Source organism: Cydia pomonella, chromosome 24 (assembly GCF_033807575.1).
Source record: "Cydia pomonella isolate Wapato2018A chromosome 24, ilCydPomo1, whole genome shotgun sequence".
Taxonomy (NCBI): Eukaryota; Metazoa; Arthropoda; class Insecta; order Lepidoptera; family Tortricidae; genus Cydia; species Cydia pomonella.
The window spans coordinates 6,630,889-6,643,531 of NC_084726.1; the positions used below are offsets into that span (position 1 = coordinate 6,630,889).

The 12,643-nt window shown below is 36.8% G+C and overlaps 1 protein-coding gene across 4 annotated transcripts; it reads right to left on the reverse strand.

Annotated features, from left to right (window-relative positions):
- Window positions 1-984: 984 nt before the first annotated feature.
- LOC133530903 (putative mediator of RNA polymerase II transcription subunit 12) lies at window positions 985-12,311 on the reverse strand. 4 transcript variants are annotated; one of them, XM_061868981.1, is made up of 8 exons: window positions 12,149-12,311; window positions 8,179-8,295; window positions 7,023-7,220; window positions 5,389-6,442; window positions 4,905-5,298; window positions 2,652-2,736; window positions 1,903-1,982; window positions 985-1,118 (listed from the first exon to the last, which is right to left on the reverse strand). In XM_061868981.1, the coding sequence occupies exons 1-8, from the start codon at window positions 12,152-12,154 to the stop codon at window positions 1,031-1,033; spliced, it is 2,022 nt and encodes a 673-aa protein (XP_061724965.1). In that variant the 5' UTR covers window positions 12,155-12,311; the 3' UTR covers window positions 985-1,030. The 4 variants fall into 4 exon arrangements, with proteins under 4 accessions (XP_061724965.1, XP_061724964.1, XP_061724963.1 ...); XM_061868980.1 differs by having other exon boundaries at window positions 7,017-7,220; window positions 12,149-12,310; XM_061868979.1 differs by having other exon boundaries at window positions 5,389-6,448; window positions 12,149-12,309.
- Between the last annotated feature and the right edge of the window lie 332 nt (window positions 12,312-12,643).

The window sequence follows — 12,643 nt, forward strand, 5'->3', positions numbered from 1 at the left end:
CAAACATCGATATTAAATCACCAACATATTTGGATTGGATAAAAAATGTCTACTCTCTTATATATGCAATGAAATATATTCTCATTAGATTAGAAATAAGCACCATTAAAATTTCAAATAAATATAAAGTTGACGTGGAAATAAATTTGAAACAAATTAAATTTAAGCGGAGTCGCTTATTTTTAATTTTAGGCTACGACAAGTTTTTCAAAGACACGTAGTGTCTTTAAATGACAATTATATCACGAATGTTTTTTATGGAAGTAGTTTTGATGCAATGATGGATATGTCTATCACAATGAATTAAAATTACATGAACCCATTACTGGGATGATGACCATCACTGGGACAGTAACCTTAAGAGTCTGCAACAAGCTCAGTTCTCCATACAAAACATAGTTACGCTCTCATTTTGAAACGACTTGCTAGTTTGCTCTGTTGTTTCTTTATAAGCTAGAGCTATGTAAACTAATAAACGCATAGATATACCTCATGTCTCATGTTATGGTATGTGCAAAGTTTCATTACAATTCAACACGTAGTTTCAAAATGAGAACGAAACTCCGTTTGTATGAGAAGGAGAACTTCAGGCAAGGACTCTTAAAAAACTTTAGTAATAACATTAAATTATGCACTCTTAAGGAAACTATCGATTTCACATATATGTATATGTGTGGTGTTCAAAAATCAAGGGTTCGAGCCGCGGTTGTGCTCTAAAGAGCAGAAAAATTGTTCTCGAAAAAAATTACTAAAATTGGGTCAATATTAAATATATTTAAAAACACGGGCCACTCACGTATTTTAAGTCAAAAAACGCCCGACATGCTCCTCGGTACGGAGTGAAACATATCGAGCGTTTTTCGACATAAAATACGTGAGTGGCCCGTGTTTTAATATATTTAATATTAAACTTGTGTGTATTAAAATTGTGTCTGACTGAAGTTTCGTTATTAAAATTGGGTCCTTATCAAACACAACAAGAAATGAAGGAATTTGTTCTTTATCACATTTGCATGTTACTAGTAAAATATTACAAACGTTCCTGTTCGGACACTAGGACCAGACGGCCGGACTTATCCAGGGTGAAGATCGGACTGTCGGGTCTGATGCGGCGGCTCCTGAAAAACATTAAATTTATTAACATATTTAAGGCAAAATGTGGCTTATAAATGGCTCTTATTTTTGTTAGGGTGGCCCAAAAAAAGTTATGAAATATTCCTTTATCCATGATACATACAAAATATCCATACCAAAATGTAGAGTAATTATACATAATTTAGCGGTTGGTTTGAATGAAAAAATTCTCCCGTACAAAAATGTATGAAAATAAATTAACCCATCAATAATTCTGCTTTAAGGGTGTCTTTTTTGCTTGCGTGCTCTTTGCACGTTTTGTCTTTAGTTATATAAAATATTTTTTTGTGTATGTAAAAAAATATATGCCCGTTAGTTAACTTTATTATTAATTACTTTTGGATTATTTTGTATGTTTTGTTTGCATGAGATTATTGCAAATCACAAAATCATAGTAACCACTAAGTTAGCAAATGTTTTCAAATTTGGCACATAGATTACTATTTCATAATAGAAAGAAGCCATGTGGAGATAAAATGTATTCAATTTTTTTTCTCCAAACAAAATTGGACTACCCTATTGATTGTATGGGTAAGTGATCCGATAGACGTTCCATTTTGAATTTGTAATACAACGTAACGTTTGCAGATTCATCTTAGAAATTTGCATAATCTTGCCTAAAGTAATTTTTATTAAAATTAAACAGATATATTTGTCGATGTCAAATCTTTTTCAGTCTTGCCCGTTAAAGAGTTAAATACCTTTACATACTTTGCTGTGGCAAAGTGTGATGTACCACTAAAAGTATAATTTCCTATTCTCATTTACCTCAACTTTGCACTCTTCCTTCTACCTCCCCTTGCAACTGCGGTGGCTTGTGCGATAGCTGGACCTTCCTCCGTAGTGACCTGGAAGGAAAAAAAGATTTACAATTAATCAACGCCATAATTTGCCTGTTATTGTTGAGCCATGAAAAAGATACACTGTCATAAAATGTACTTACAAAATGTCCCGTTTTCATTACTATGTGAACAAAAAGTAACGCAAAAGGGAAAAAAATGACAATTTATTTGATTCTCGCTTATTTTTAGTACCGATGATGAAGTAGTACTACTTTTAAAATTGAAAATAATTGAAGAAACAGCAAGAAAATAAAATAAATAAATATAAATAAATATTATAGGACATTATTACACAAATTGACTAAGTCCCACAGTAAGCTCAATAAGGCTTGTGTTGAGGGTACTTAGACAACGATATATATAATATATAAATATCTATAAATACTTAAATACATAGAAAACACCCATGACTCAGGAACAAAATATCCATGCTCATCACACAAATACATGCCCTTACCAGGATTCGAACCCGGGACCATCAGCTTCGTAGGCAGGGTCACTACGCACTAGGCCAAACCGGTGGTCACAAAATGTAATGTTACAGTATAGGTGTTGTAAATGTTCACCAATAATCTTTTGAAGTCAATTATTCTAAAGTATCATTCACCTGTCCTAGATCTTTTTCAATACTTTTCACTATGCGATTTCATTTTCTATACAAAAATCTCTACCTACCTCCTCCGCGGGCGCTTCAGTAGTAGCAGCATTTTGGGCTCTTGGTATAGGGGCTCCATAGGTCGAGAATACACGAGGTTGGGTCCTGAAAAGTACATCTTTTAATCATAATTATTTGTTATTATTGGATCAGTGCCAACTCAAAGCCGATAACTGGCAGGAAGTGGCACAGGATCGGGACAGGTGGCGTTCTCTCGTTTTGGAGGCCAAGACCCTCTTTGGATCACTGCGCCACAATAGTTAATTAGTTTTTATAAGCTCAGTGAGCTAAGATGGTCGGCTCCTTATCATTTGTCACCATGTCTGTCACGTTCTAACAAGTATGTAAGCGCGAAAGTGACGGGCATAGTGACAAGTGATAAAAATGGAACCATGATGCCACCGCTGCGGTGCTTTTTTCCGGGTTGCATCCTAAAGCAAACAGCGGTGGCATCATGGTTCCATTTTTATCACTTGTCACTATGCCCGTCACTTTCGCGCTTACATACTTGTTAGAACGTGACAGCCATAGTGACAAATGATAAACAGCCGACTATAATGAATAATAGACACTTTGTACTTAAAAATCATAAGTTGCCCTATAACCCTTAGTTTATTTAATATAAAGATGAAATGGAAGAATGTTCGTCATTGTGTACTTAGCCATTACTGGTACGTATGGTATCACCACCTTAAATATCTACCACCCCAATAGATAAATCTAAACTGTCATCCATGTGTCATCATGGTAAGTCGGTATTTAGCAAGAAATAAATATGTCGCAAGTAAATTCATGAAAATTCGTGGCATCAATTCTTTAGGATTAGATTGCCAAGCGGACCCCACACTCCTTTACAAGTATACAACAGGGAAAGCGCTAAGATATGACGATATAATATGTGTATTATTAATATGATTATATAATAAGTGACCCTGCCTATGAAGCCGATGGTTCCAGGTTCGAATCCCGGTAAGGGCATTTATATGTGTGATGAACACCGATATTTGTTCTTTTCTATGTATATAAGTATGTATTTATCTATATATGTATGTCTATCGTCGCCTAGTCTAGTACCCACAGCACAAGCTTTGCTTAGTTTGGGGCTAAGATAGTCCCCAAATATTTATTTTTATTATAAGGTAGAGTACAAAAACACCAACCAATCAATGAAACACTCATTACCATTCAAAGCAGATCAGAATTGCATTATATCATCTGACCTCAAAACCCCATACATTTCGACCTTAGATACTAATGTATTCCCTATTTTGTATTCACCGATACATCTCTACGCCTCGGACATCAAAGGACGTGATTATCTTTCGCAATTTCGCATCTCATTTGAATATGGTATTTGAAACTAAATTGTATCACGTGCGCGTAAGGTGTGTATTTCAGTATGTAGTTTGCTTGGAATGTTAACTATTTTGTAGTAAATTTGACCTTCACTTTTAGGCACGTCGTATAGATTGGTCTAGGGTGTTAAATGCAAATAGACTTGAATGATTTAGGCGATTCCCAATTTCACACACTCGCACGACAGTCTGCTGCGTTGAGTGGAGCCATAGGTAAATAAGTAAAGGCTTCTACAGACCTTGCAAAAAACGGTAGGTATGCGATATTAGACGATTGCTGCCTATGTAGGAGCAATAAATTCAATGGATCAATCAGATGTCGCAATGTATTGCAAATCGCATTCGATTATCGCTGACGTTTGAAGAGGCCTTAAGCTTACTTATTTCTCTATGGTGCATGACTAGACTAGACTAGACTAACTTCTACTACTTCTACTTACTAACTAGACTCTGCTCTAATCAACAAAAACAGCTATATTTTAATATGTATGACACTTATTATTATTATTAATGGAGTTTGTCGGCCTTTAAGTACCACGTCGAACAGGCAGTGATCTATTGTGACAGCCCTTTGAAGTTCATTACTAATGCCCGTTGAATCCAGGAAATTCCAGGTTCTTTGGGCCGTAATGTTCTGTACCTCACAGGGTTGCAATACTTGCCGCCCTAAGTGGGTACTTCTTTTTGACATTAGTGGCCCACAAGAGCAGAGAATGGGCATTGCAGTCTCTTCTGACTCCTTGCAAAACCTGCATGTTTCTTTCCACTTTGAAACATGTGTTTGTTTAATTTACAGTGTACAGTCAATATTCTGGTCACCGCGCAGTGTCTGACTTTTGAGCCCTAGAAGCTCCTTTTCAGTTTTGCTGTTGAACCCTTTTATTAAAGCTTTCGAGTTTTCTTATGTATGACACTTACCTCGTCCCAAACGCAGTAGCCACAGCGGTAGCCGTCGCACCACCATCCGTATTCTCATCAGAATCCTTATCATTCTGGTCCAAGCTGTTCCCTTGCTGGTTTACATCGAAACCACTCTGTAAAGCATCCTGCCCTTGGCTTTGGGAAAGTTGCTGCTGTTGGAATTGTTGCTGATAAAATTGGTCAAGATTTTGAGCTGGTATCGACACAAGTTGTCCTTGAATTTGTTGGTCTGGCGCGTAGAACTGAGGCTGGTAAGTTTGAGGTTGATAAGAGGTCTGGGGCTGGTAAATTTGAGGTTGGTCGGCTTGAGGCTGCTGGAACGCTGGCTGGAGAGCAGGTTGAGTTTGGAAAGCTACTTGTTGCGGTTCGTAAACTTGTTGAGGTTGAAAACCTTGCTGAGAAATGGTTTCCGCTTGTGTTTGAAACGCCTCAGACTGTTGGTAGATTAGTTGAGGTTGTTGGAATCCTTGAGGTTGGAAACCTTGCTGAGAAACGGTTTCCGCTTGTGTTTGAAACGCCTCAGGCTGTTGGTAGATTAGTTGAGGTTGTTGGAATCCTTGAGGTTGGAAACCTTGCTGAGAAACGGTTTCCGCTTGTGGTTGAAACGCTTCAGGCTGTTGGTAGATTAGTTGAGGTTGTTGGATTCCTTGTGGTTGTAATCCTTGAGGTTGAAATCCCTGTGGTTGTAATGTTTGAGGTTGAAAACCTTGTGGTTGTAATCCTTGAGGTTGTTGCTGGTATATTACTTGAGGTTGGGGTTGGAAACTAAATTGTGACTGAACTGATTGTGGTTGTTGAGACTGATTATCATCAATTTGTTCATCATCATCATCATAATTTTCCTGTTTTGGCTGATTCGGCTGGATTTGGTTAACACCCTGTGGTTGCAAAACTACATTTTGTCTTTGAACGGGAGACAAAGGCTGAACTAAAGGTTGCAACTGCGCAACTGGTGGCAAAGGCTGCGGGCTCTGAATGAGGAAGCCACGGTTTGAAGTCTGCCCTGACACTACAAATGCTTGATTTCCTGGATATTGTTGAAGAAGAGCACGTTGTTGATCTAGCTGTTGCTGAGCTAACTGTTGCTGAGCTATTATTGAAGGTAAGGCCGCAAAGTGCGTCTGAGCGTCAAAACCAGCAACCTGCTTCTGAGACTGTTCTCCTGGTATTACAATAGGGGATTGTCCAAACTGTAAAGGCTGCAGCCTTAGTTGCGCTAAGGGATTTAGGAACAATTCCGGAGGATACTCTTGTATGTTCTGCTTAGAAACTTCAACTGAGACCCTTTGTTGCTCAGAGACTGCTGGAGATCCAACTTCATCAGTTTCTCCTTCGTTCAAGTCAAGATCAGCAGGAGTGGTAGAAGTGGTTCTGAAATCTGGACGTGGTGTGATGGTAGACTGAGTTGGGTTGATAGGAGTTCTTGAATTGACAGTGGTTCTTGGGTTGAACTGATTTGGTGAGATGGTGCTTGGTAATCTAGCTTCGTTTTCCTGTTTCTGACGGGCGAATTCTCGAGCTTTTTGCTGTTGTATCTGGAACTAGAAAGTACAAATGAAACTTGTATACAATGGATAACTAGTCTACATATCTAACATATAAATTTAAAAGTGGAATAATTGGCTGGCTATAGATGAGGTCTAGGTGTCCCAGTTGGCAGAGCGCTGGAGTATCGATCTGGTCTCACCCAAGGCAGTAATTTTTCCACTTTTAAATATATTCTATGCTTAACAGCATTGTTCGCAGACGTTTCTTAATTTATCTAACATATAACTTCAGGAAGATAGTACACATATGTAAATTGTGCACGAATATTAAGAAAAATATAGTGATTCTACCACCGACGACTATTAATTCTGCAAACGAAGAAATTTTACAGATATAATTTTCCTAGCTACATGTGCAAGTATAATTATGTTATACGAAACGTTCATTTCTCTTCAAATTAGGCCCAAAAACGCTAACACACTGCCTAAGGCTCCTGACAACGGCATGTTATTGTGATAACTCAGTTTTCTAACTACCCAACTTCAGAATCGCTTCAATAATCAATCAGAAAAGTGATGTATTAATAATTTTCATCATTATTGTTACATATTCTTCACCCACCTGTACCTGATTTAATCCCTGATCCAAACTCCTGATATCAGTATTAAAATTCGGCCCCACATACTGTTGCCCGCCAATAGGAGACGGCTGGAAGATCGGCTGCTGCTCCTGCCGCGGTGGTAGACCCTGTACAGTCACGTCAACGTCGGCGTCAGGGATGTTAGCTGGTGTGCGAGGATCGACCGGTGGTAGGTAATTGGGGTTCTGGAAAAATAAAGTTCATAAAATTGGACGTCCTCTTTACTCGTAACGTAACATCATTAATAGTCAATAAAGGCGATTGTTTAATATATTATCTTTAGGTATATTTTTCATTTAGTTTATTCTAAGAGCTATTAATTCGCCCCGAACTATGAACTCGTTATTTGCAAAAGAACGCTATCAGTTAGTAAAAAGTCTATGAGCACAAAAACCCATTTTCAAAATATGCCATACTTTTGTTCTACACTACTTAATTTAAATCTAGTATTAGAGTCAGTTTTTCTGCCAAGTACTACGTCACGTGTCGAGCTCATAAGGATATGTTAATACCTAAGTTCACAGTCGAACTAATTACGGCGAATTTATTATTTATTAAATTTTGTTGTAATTAGTACCATAGTGCACAGACAAAAAGCCCAAATTACAACCAAATTTTCCGCGTATTTAATTTCACTTCTTTTCAACTTCAATTAATTAATTTATTCTTAATTGTGATTAATTTATTGACATTCTCGTTATAGTGTATAGTACTAACCATATATTTAAAGATATAAAATTTGTACTAACAATAATGATCTCAGTTGGTCTCTCAATAAAATGAAATTGAAATTAGTACGGGTGTGTACTAGGGTATCGATGTATGCATTCTTACTACCAAATGTGTGCAAAGTAAGAGTGGTTAGAGTCTACCTAACCAGCATTAGTAGTAACGCCCGTGGGAATTGATAGAACAAAATTCAGATTAAATTTTTTTAAGCTATCTTTAACCAGATACTCATAGACATTTGATTTGTCAATTTACTACTCAATCTTCCTTGTATGATATTTTTGCAGCAAAATGACAGATCGGCATATCAGAACAAGGTTTAGGTGGCAGTTCGAAGGCCGGTCCATCAGGCCTCCAGCTGCCGCGTCGGCGCTTTCCCCTGTCTGAAACGGATACTATAGTAACAGGATTTACCTGTCCTCTCTGTGGCAGTTCGAAGGCCGGTCCATCAGGCCTCCAGCCGCTGGGGGCGTAGGGCGCCGGCGCCTCCGCCACCGCAGCCCCTATCACGCATAACACCGCCAATAAACCCTGCCAAAAAAAAACAGAATTTTATGCTGCACAATATTTTTGCTTTTTTCCAGGGTGCATCCTAAAGCAACCAGCGGTAGCAGCATAGTTCCATTTTTATCACTTGTCACTATGCCCGTCACTTTTACGCTTACATACTTGTTAGAACGTGACAGGCATGGTGACAAAATGTCATCATGCCTATCACGTTCTAACAAGTATGTAAGTGCGAAAGTGACGCATGGCATGACAGGTGATAAAAATGCGACCATGATACCGCTGCTGTAGAGCTAAGCTGGTCGGCTCTTTATCATTTGTCACCATGCTTATCACGTTCTAACAAGTATGTAAGAGCGAAAGTGACGGGCTGAGTGACAAGCGAAAAAAATGGAACCATGCTGCTACCACAGTTGTTTTTTAACAACACGTTAATTATAAGATGTAATGTTTTGAAAAGATGTGTCCCGCCGAGTTTCTTGCCGGTCCATATTGACATACCCTCCTCCAATTGAGGAGGGATTTAAATCTTCTCGGGTCAGAGGTGTAGGGTTAGAACCGGTGTAACTTTATTTGACGTTACTAAGCGCATTGTAATATGCCTACTTGAATAATAAATAAACTATCTTTATCTTTAACCTAATCTGAGGAATCGTAGCAAAACTGTCTACTATTTCTACTAATCCCTAGTAATATTAAAAATGCGAAAGTAATTGTCTGTCTGTTACCTCCTAACGCTTCAATTGCTGAACCAAATACAGTTGGTGTGAAGATTGTTTGAGGCCCGGGGACTTTCCCTGGATAGTTTCTATCAACCATTATCATATTCATCATTCCGATAGAGATGTAACTTATTTGAAATACTTGTATTTGAAATGCAAGTACAAAATGCAAAAAAAAACTATTTTATATTTAAATCCCTTTTTTCAAACCATTTTGTATTTTATTTAAAATAGTTTTTGGGACCTATTTTCCATTATTAAAATACAAAATACTTTTTTGGTAGTTTTAATGCTCGCAAATCTCTCATTCTTTTAACATGGAACTGTTGAATATGATTAGTAACGTCACACATGACCAGTAGCGCAGTGAGTGGTTAAAAAAGTGAACCCTTGAGCGTTGCGAGGGTTTCAAGACACGAGAGGTGAAAAAAGTTTGCTGCTATGGTAAAACACAATACGTCGACTTCATACTACATTGTCACTGTTATGGAAGGTAGAAGCAAGGAACAGAAACTCCTTAGGCAGAATTATTGCAAAAGTGTCCAGCTGTAAGCTATAAATAATAGTTCCAAATCTCTCCAGAGTAGCGCTAGAGTAGCTAAGAACCTAGGCGTTATTGACGGAGTGAAATGCGCTGTCTATGATTTGATTTTTTTGTTCAACTATTCTAGGTATTGCAGCGTCACCTATTAAAGGTTTTTTGATGACACTCTTTGGTACATGGAGATTTCATTCCTTATGAAAATCGACTTCATATTATATTGTCACTGTGACAACGGTAAAAATAAAATAAATGCCGTAACATAAAACATTTACACGTTATAAACAATGAGCGGAATTCTTCATAGCAAAAATCAAACTGTCAGAGGGATTGACCTAACTGTTTTATCGACTTATCGATGTTACGGAATAATATCGCATTAGGTATCCATAATCAACTTAAAAGATTATTCTGTAACATTTGACCTCTTTGATAAGCAACTTGCATCTCCGTATTAAAGTAAATCATGTCAGCGTCACATATGTCATTTATGTCACTTGAGTTTTCATGAGTGATTTCCGTGCCGTGTTACTAAAATGGTTAATCCTAAAAGAAAACAATAAAAAAATGGATACAGAAAGATTCTTATTTCAGTTTCAAAGAAGATTCTTCCACTATATATTGCTCTAAATGTTACGTTCATTTACATCATAAAAGTATTTTCTGTTTTATTCTTTACTATTATACCAAAATACAGTGGCGGTCAGCTAATTAGGGACACCTGTGTTTCGTTAAGTGACAAATATTTATCGATAAGTCGATAAAACAGTTAGGTCAATCCCTCTGACAGTTTGATTTTTGCTATAAAGAATTCCGCTCATTGGTTATAAAATATCCATTAGTGATATAAAAGGTGCAGATTGTAGAAAAAATCATCAGAGCTAAAATAGATTTAAAAAAATTCAATAGAATAATTATTAAAATATTCACGTATACAATGTATGCAAACATGGCTGAGTAAAAGCTTTATTGTTAAAAATTAAAATTTTAGGCAAATTAAAATAAAATTTTTGCACATAAATTCGTCATTACTTAGTCAGGTCATAAGTTCTGTCACAAAGGTTTTTACTGATAAAATGTAATAAAAAGTTAGCCATGATTTGAAAACTTGTTTTATCCTAATCAAAACGTAATAGGTTTAATTATTTTAAAATTTAGACCGTGACTTTATTTACTATTTGTTTACTTTAGGATTGTCGTTAGAAAAAGTAAAATAAATAAATAAAGGGATCAAAATCACCTTGAAGAGGTCGCGTATTTTTGCATGTTTTGTTTATAACTTTTTTCCGAATATTATTTTCAAACTGAGACAGCAAATTACGTTAAATTATATTGTCAGTAATTCAGCATTAGCCGAGTCCACACAGAGCGAGCATACGTGCGAGGCAACTTCCTCACGCACAAAACGTCCAGTGTAGACGTGCCTCGGACCCGGCTATTAAATAAGCTTTCAACCCATATGAATAATAAGGGAACTGTATCTATAACATTTTATCAGTAAAAATCTTTGTGACGTATAGAATAACAATCCCTATTTCAGTACCCCTAGTGTAAATATTTTCGACAGCGAAACGTGACGTACGCGTTTGCGTTAAGTGTCATTTTGTATGAGATTTTTGACTTTCCAAAACGTCCCGCTTGGCGCGCTGTTCAAAAACCCATACAAAATGAGACTTAACGCAAACGCATACGTCACGTTTCGCTATCGACTAAAATTACACTAGGGGTACAGAATTCAATCAGCTTAAAACATCGAGGTTATTATGATTTCATGCACTCAGTAAATTAAACAATTCGTTGTTAAAATTTTAAACATATATAGGACTCTAGGCACCACTTGCACCGTTCCACTAACCCGGGATTAACCGGTTAAACCTGGAATTACCATGGTTCCCAGTACAATTTAACACTGGGTTAACGGTTTAACCGGTTAACCCCGGGTTAGTGGGATGGTGCAAGTGGTGCTAAAACTATTTATTTTTAGGGTTAAATACTTATTTACATTGAAAATATTTTTTTACATTAATTTTCTAAAAAGTTAGAGTTCATCGTAGCTATCTTTGCACAAACAGAACAAAGTGAAGAGTGTCACTATAAATGTCACTTTTTAATAAAAAATTGACATTATGATAACATCGCCACACTTTGTCATTGCTGATGCCATGCGGAGTTAGCTTGGACAGCCTCTATCCTCCTAAGTCCCAATGTCCTTTTAAAAGGACGAAATCAAATCAAATTTTAAACTATAATGGAATTACAGAAGGTTCCAAATTCAAAGCTGCAAAAATGACTCTGAGACTTAGAAGGCCATACACATGCATTGTTTTAATATTATCACCACTCAACACCGACCCTAAAATGCAAAATTATATGTAGGTAGGGTACAAAATTAAATGCATTTTGTTAAAAATATTTACGGACCCAAACACCATCTTAATGATAAATTTACTTATACCAAAAACTGTACTCGCGATTACGAAAATGCCATCACTAGTTAACACACAACACATACATGCAATTTAAAAGTTTTTTTAGGTGTTTTAATTTGAGCACTTCAATGCACCCATGCATTTATTATTCCCACACAACACACACGAAAGAGACGTGTATTCACCTTCATTCTCGTTCACTTTCGATTGCATTATCCTCCCAAACCTCACTTTTATAGACAATAGTATTCACACTTATCATTCCTGTCTCGGACAATATCGACCTTACGAACATAACCTCAAAAAACACCTACGACATTACACAGCAAACTGAACCTTAACCTAACTGTATAAAGTTGTATTTACGCTGAGTAAAATCAAGTTAGGAATAAGGTTTTTTATGATGACGTGATTGGTCGGTATGACACCTTTAAGGATTGATTTGTATTCTATGGTAGCGCGCAATTGGTCGGTTTACATGTTTGACACGTTTGTTATGTCTGATTTGTGAGTTATGTCATAATTATGACAAATGCAGTGTCATTTGCATTACTATGACATCATCAAATTCTTTCGTAGTGTCCATACATCCTGCACCTTAATTTGGAATCTACTCTTTATTAGAAGTCGGTTAAAAATAAACGATATTAGAGTCCAATCAAGTGATACTTCGCAGTGAT

What these genes read in the sequence shown, in the direction of transcription:
- LOC133530903 (XM_061868978.1), bottom strand. An exon ending in AGGGATTAAATCAGGTACAG is followed by an intron (nt 6,449 to 7,016) that starts GTGGGTGAAGAA and finishes TGTACTTTCTAG; the next exon opens with TTCCAGATACAACAGCAAAA. An exon ending in GCTACTGCGTTTGGGACGAG is followed by an intron (nt 2,737 to 4,904) that starts GTAAGTGTCATA and finishes TGTACTTTTCAG; the next exon opens with GACCCAACCTCGTGTATTCT.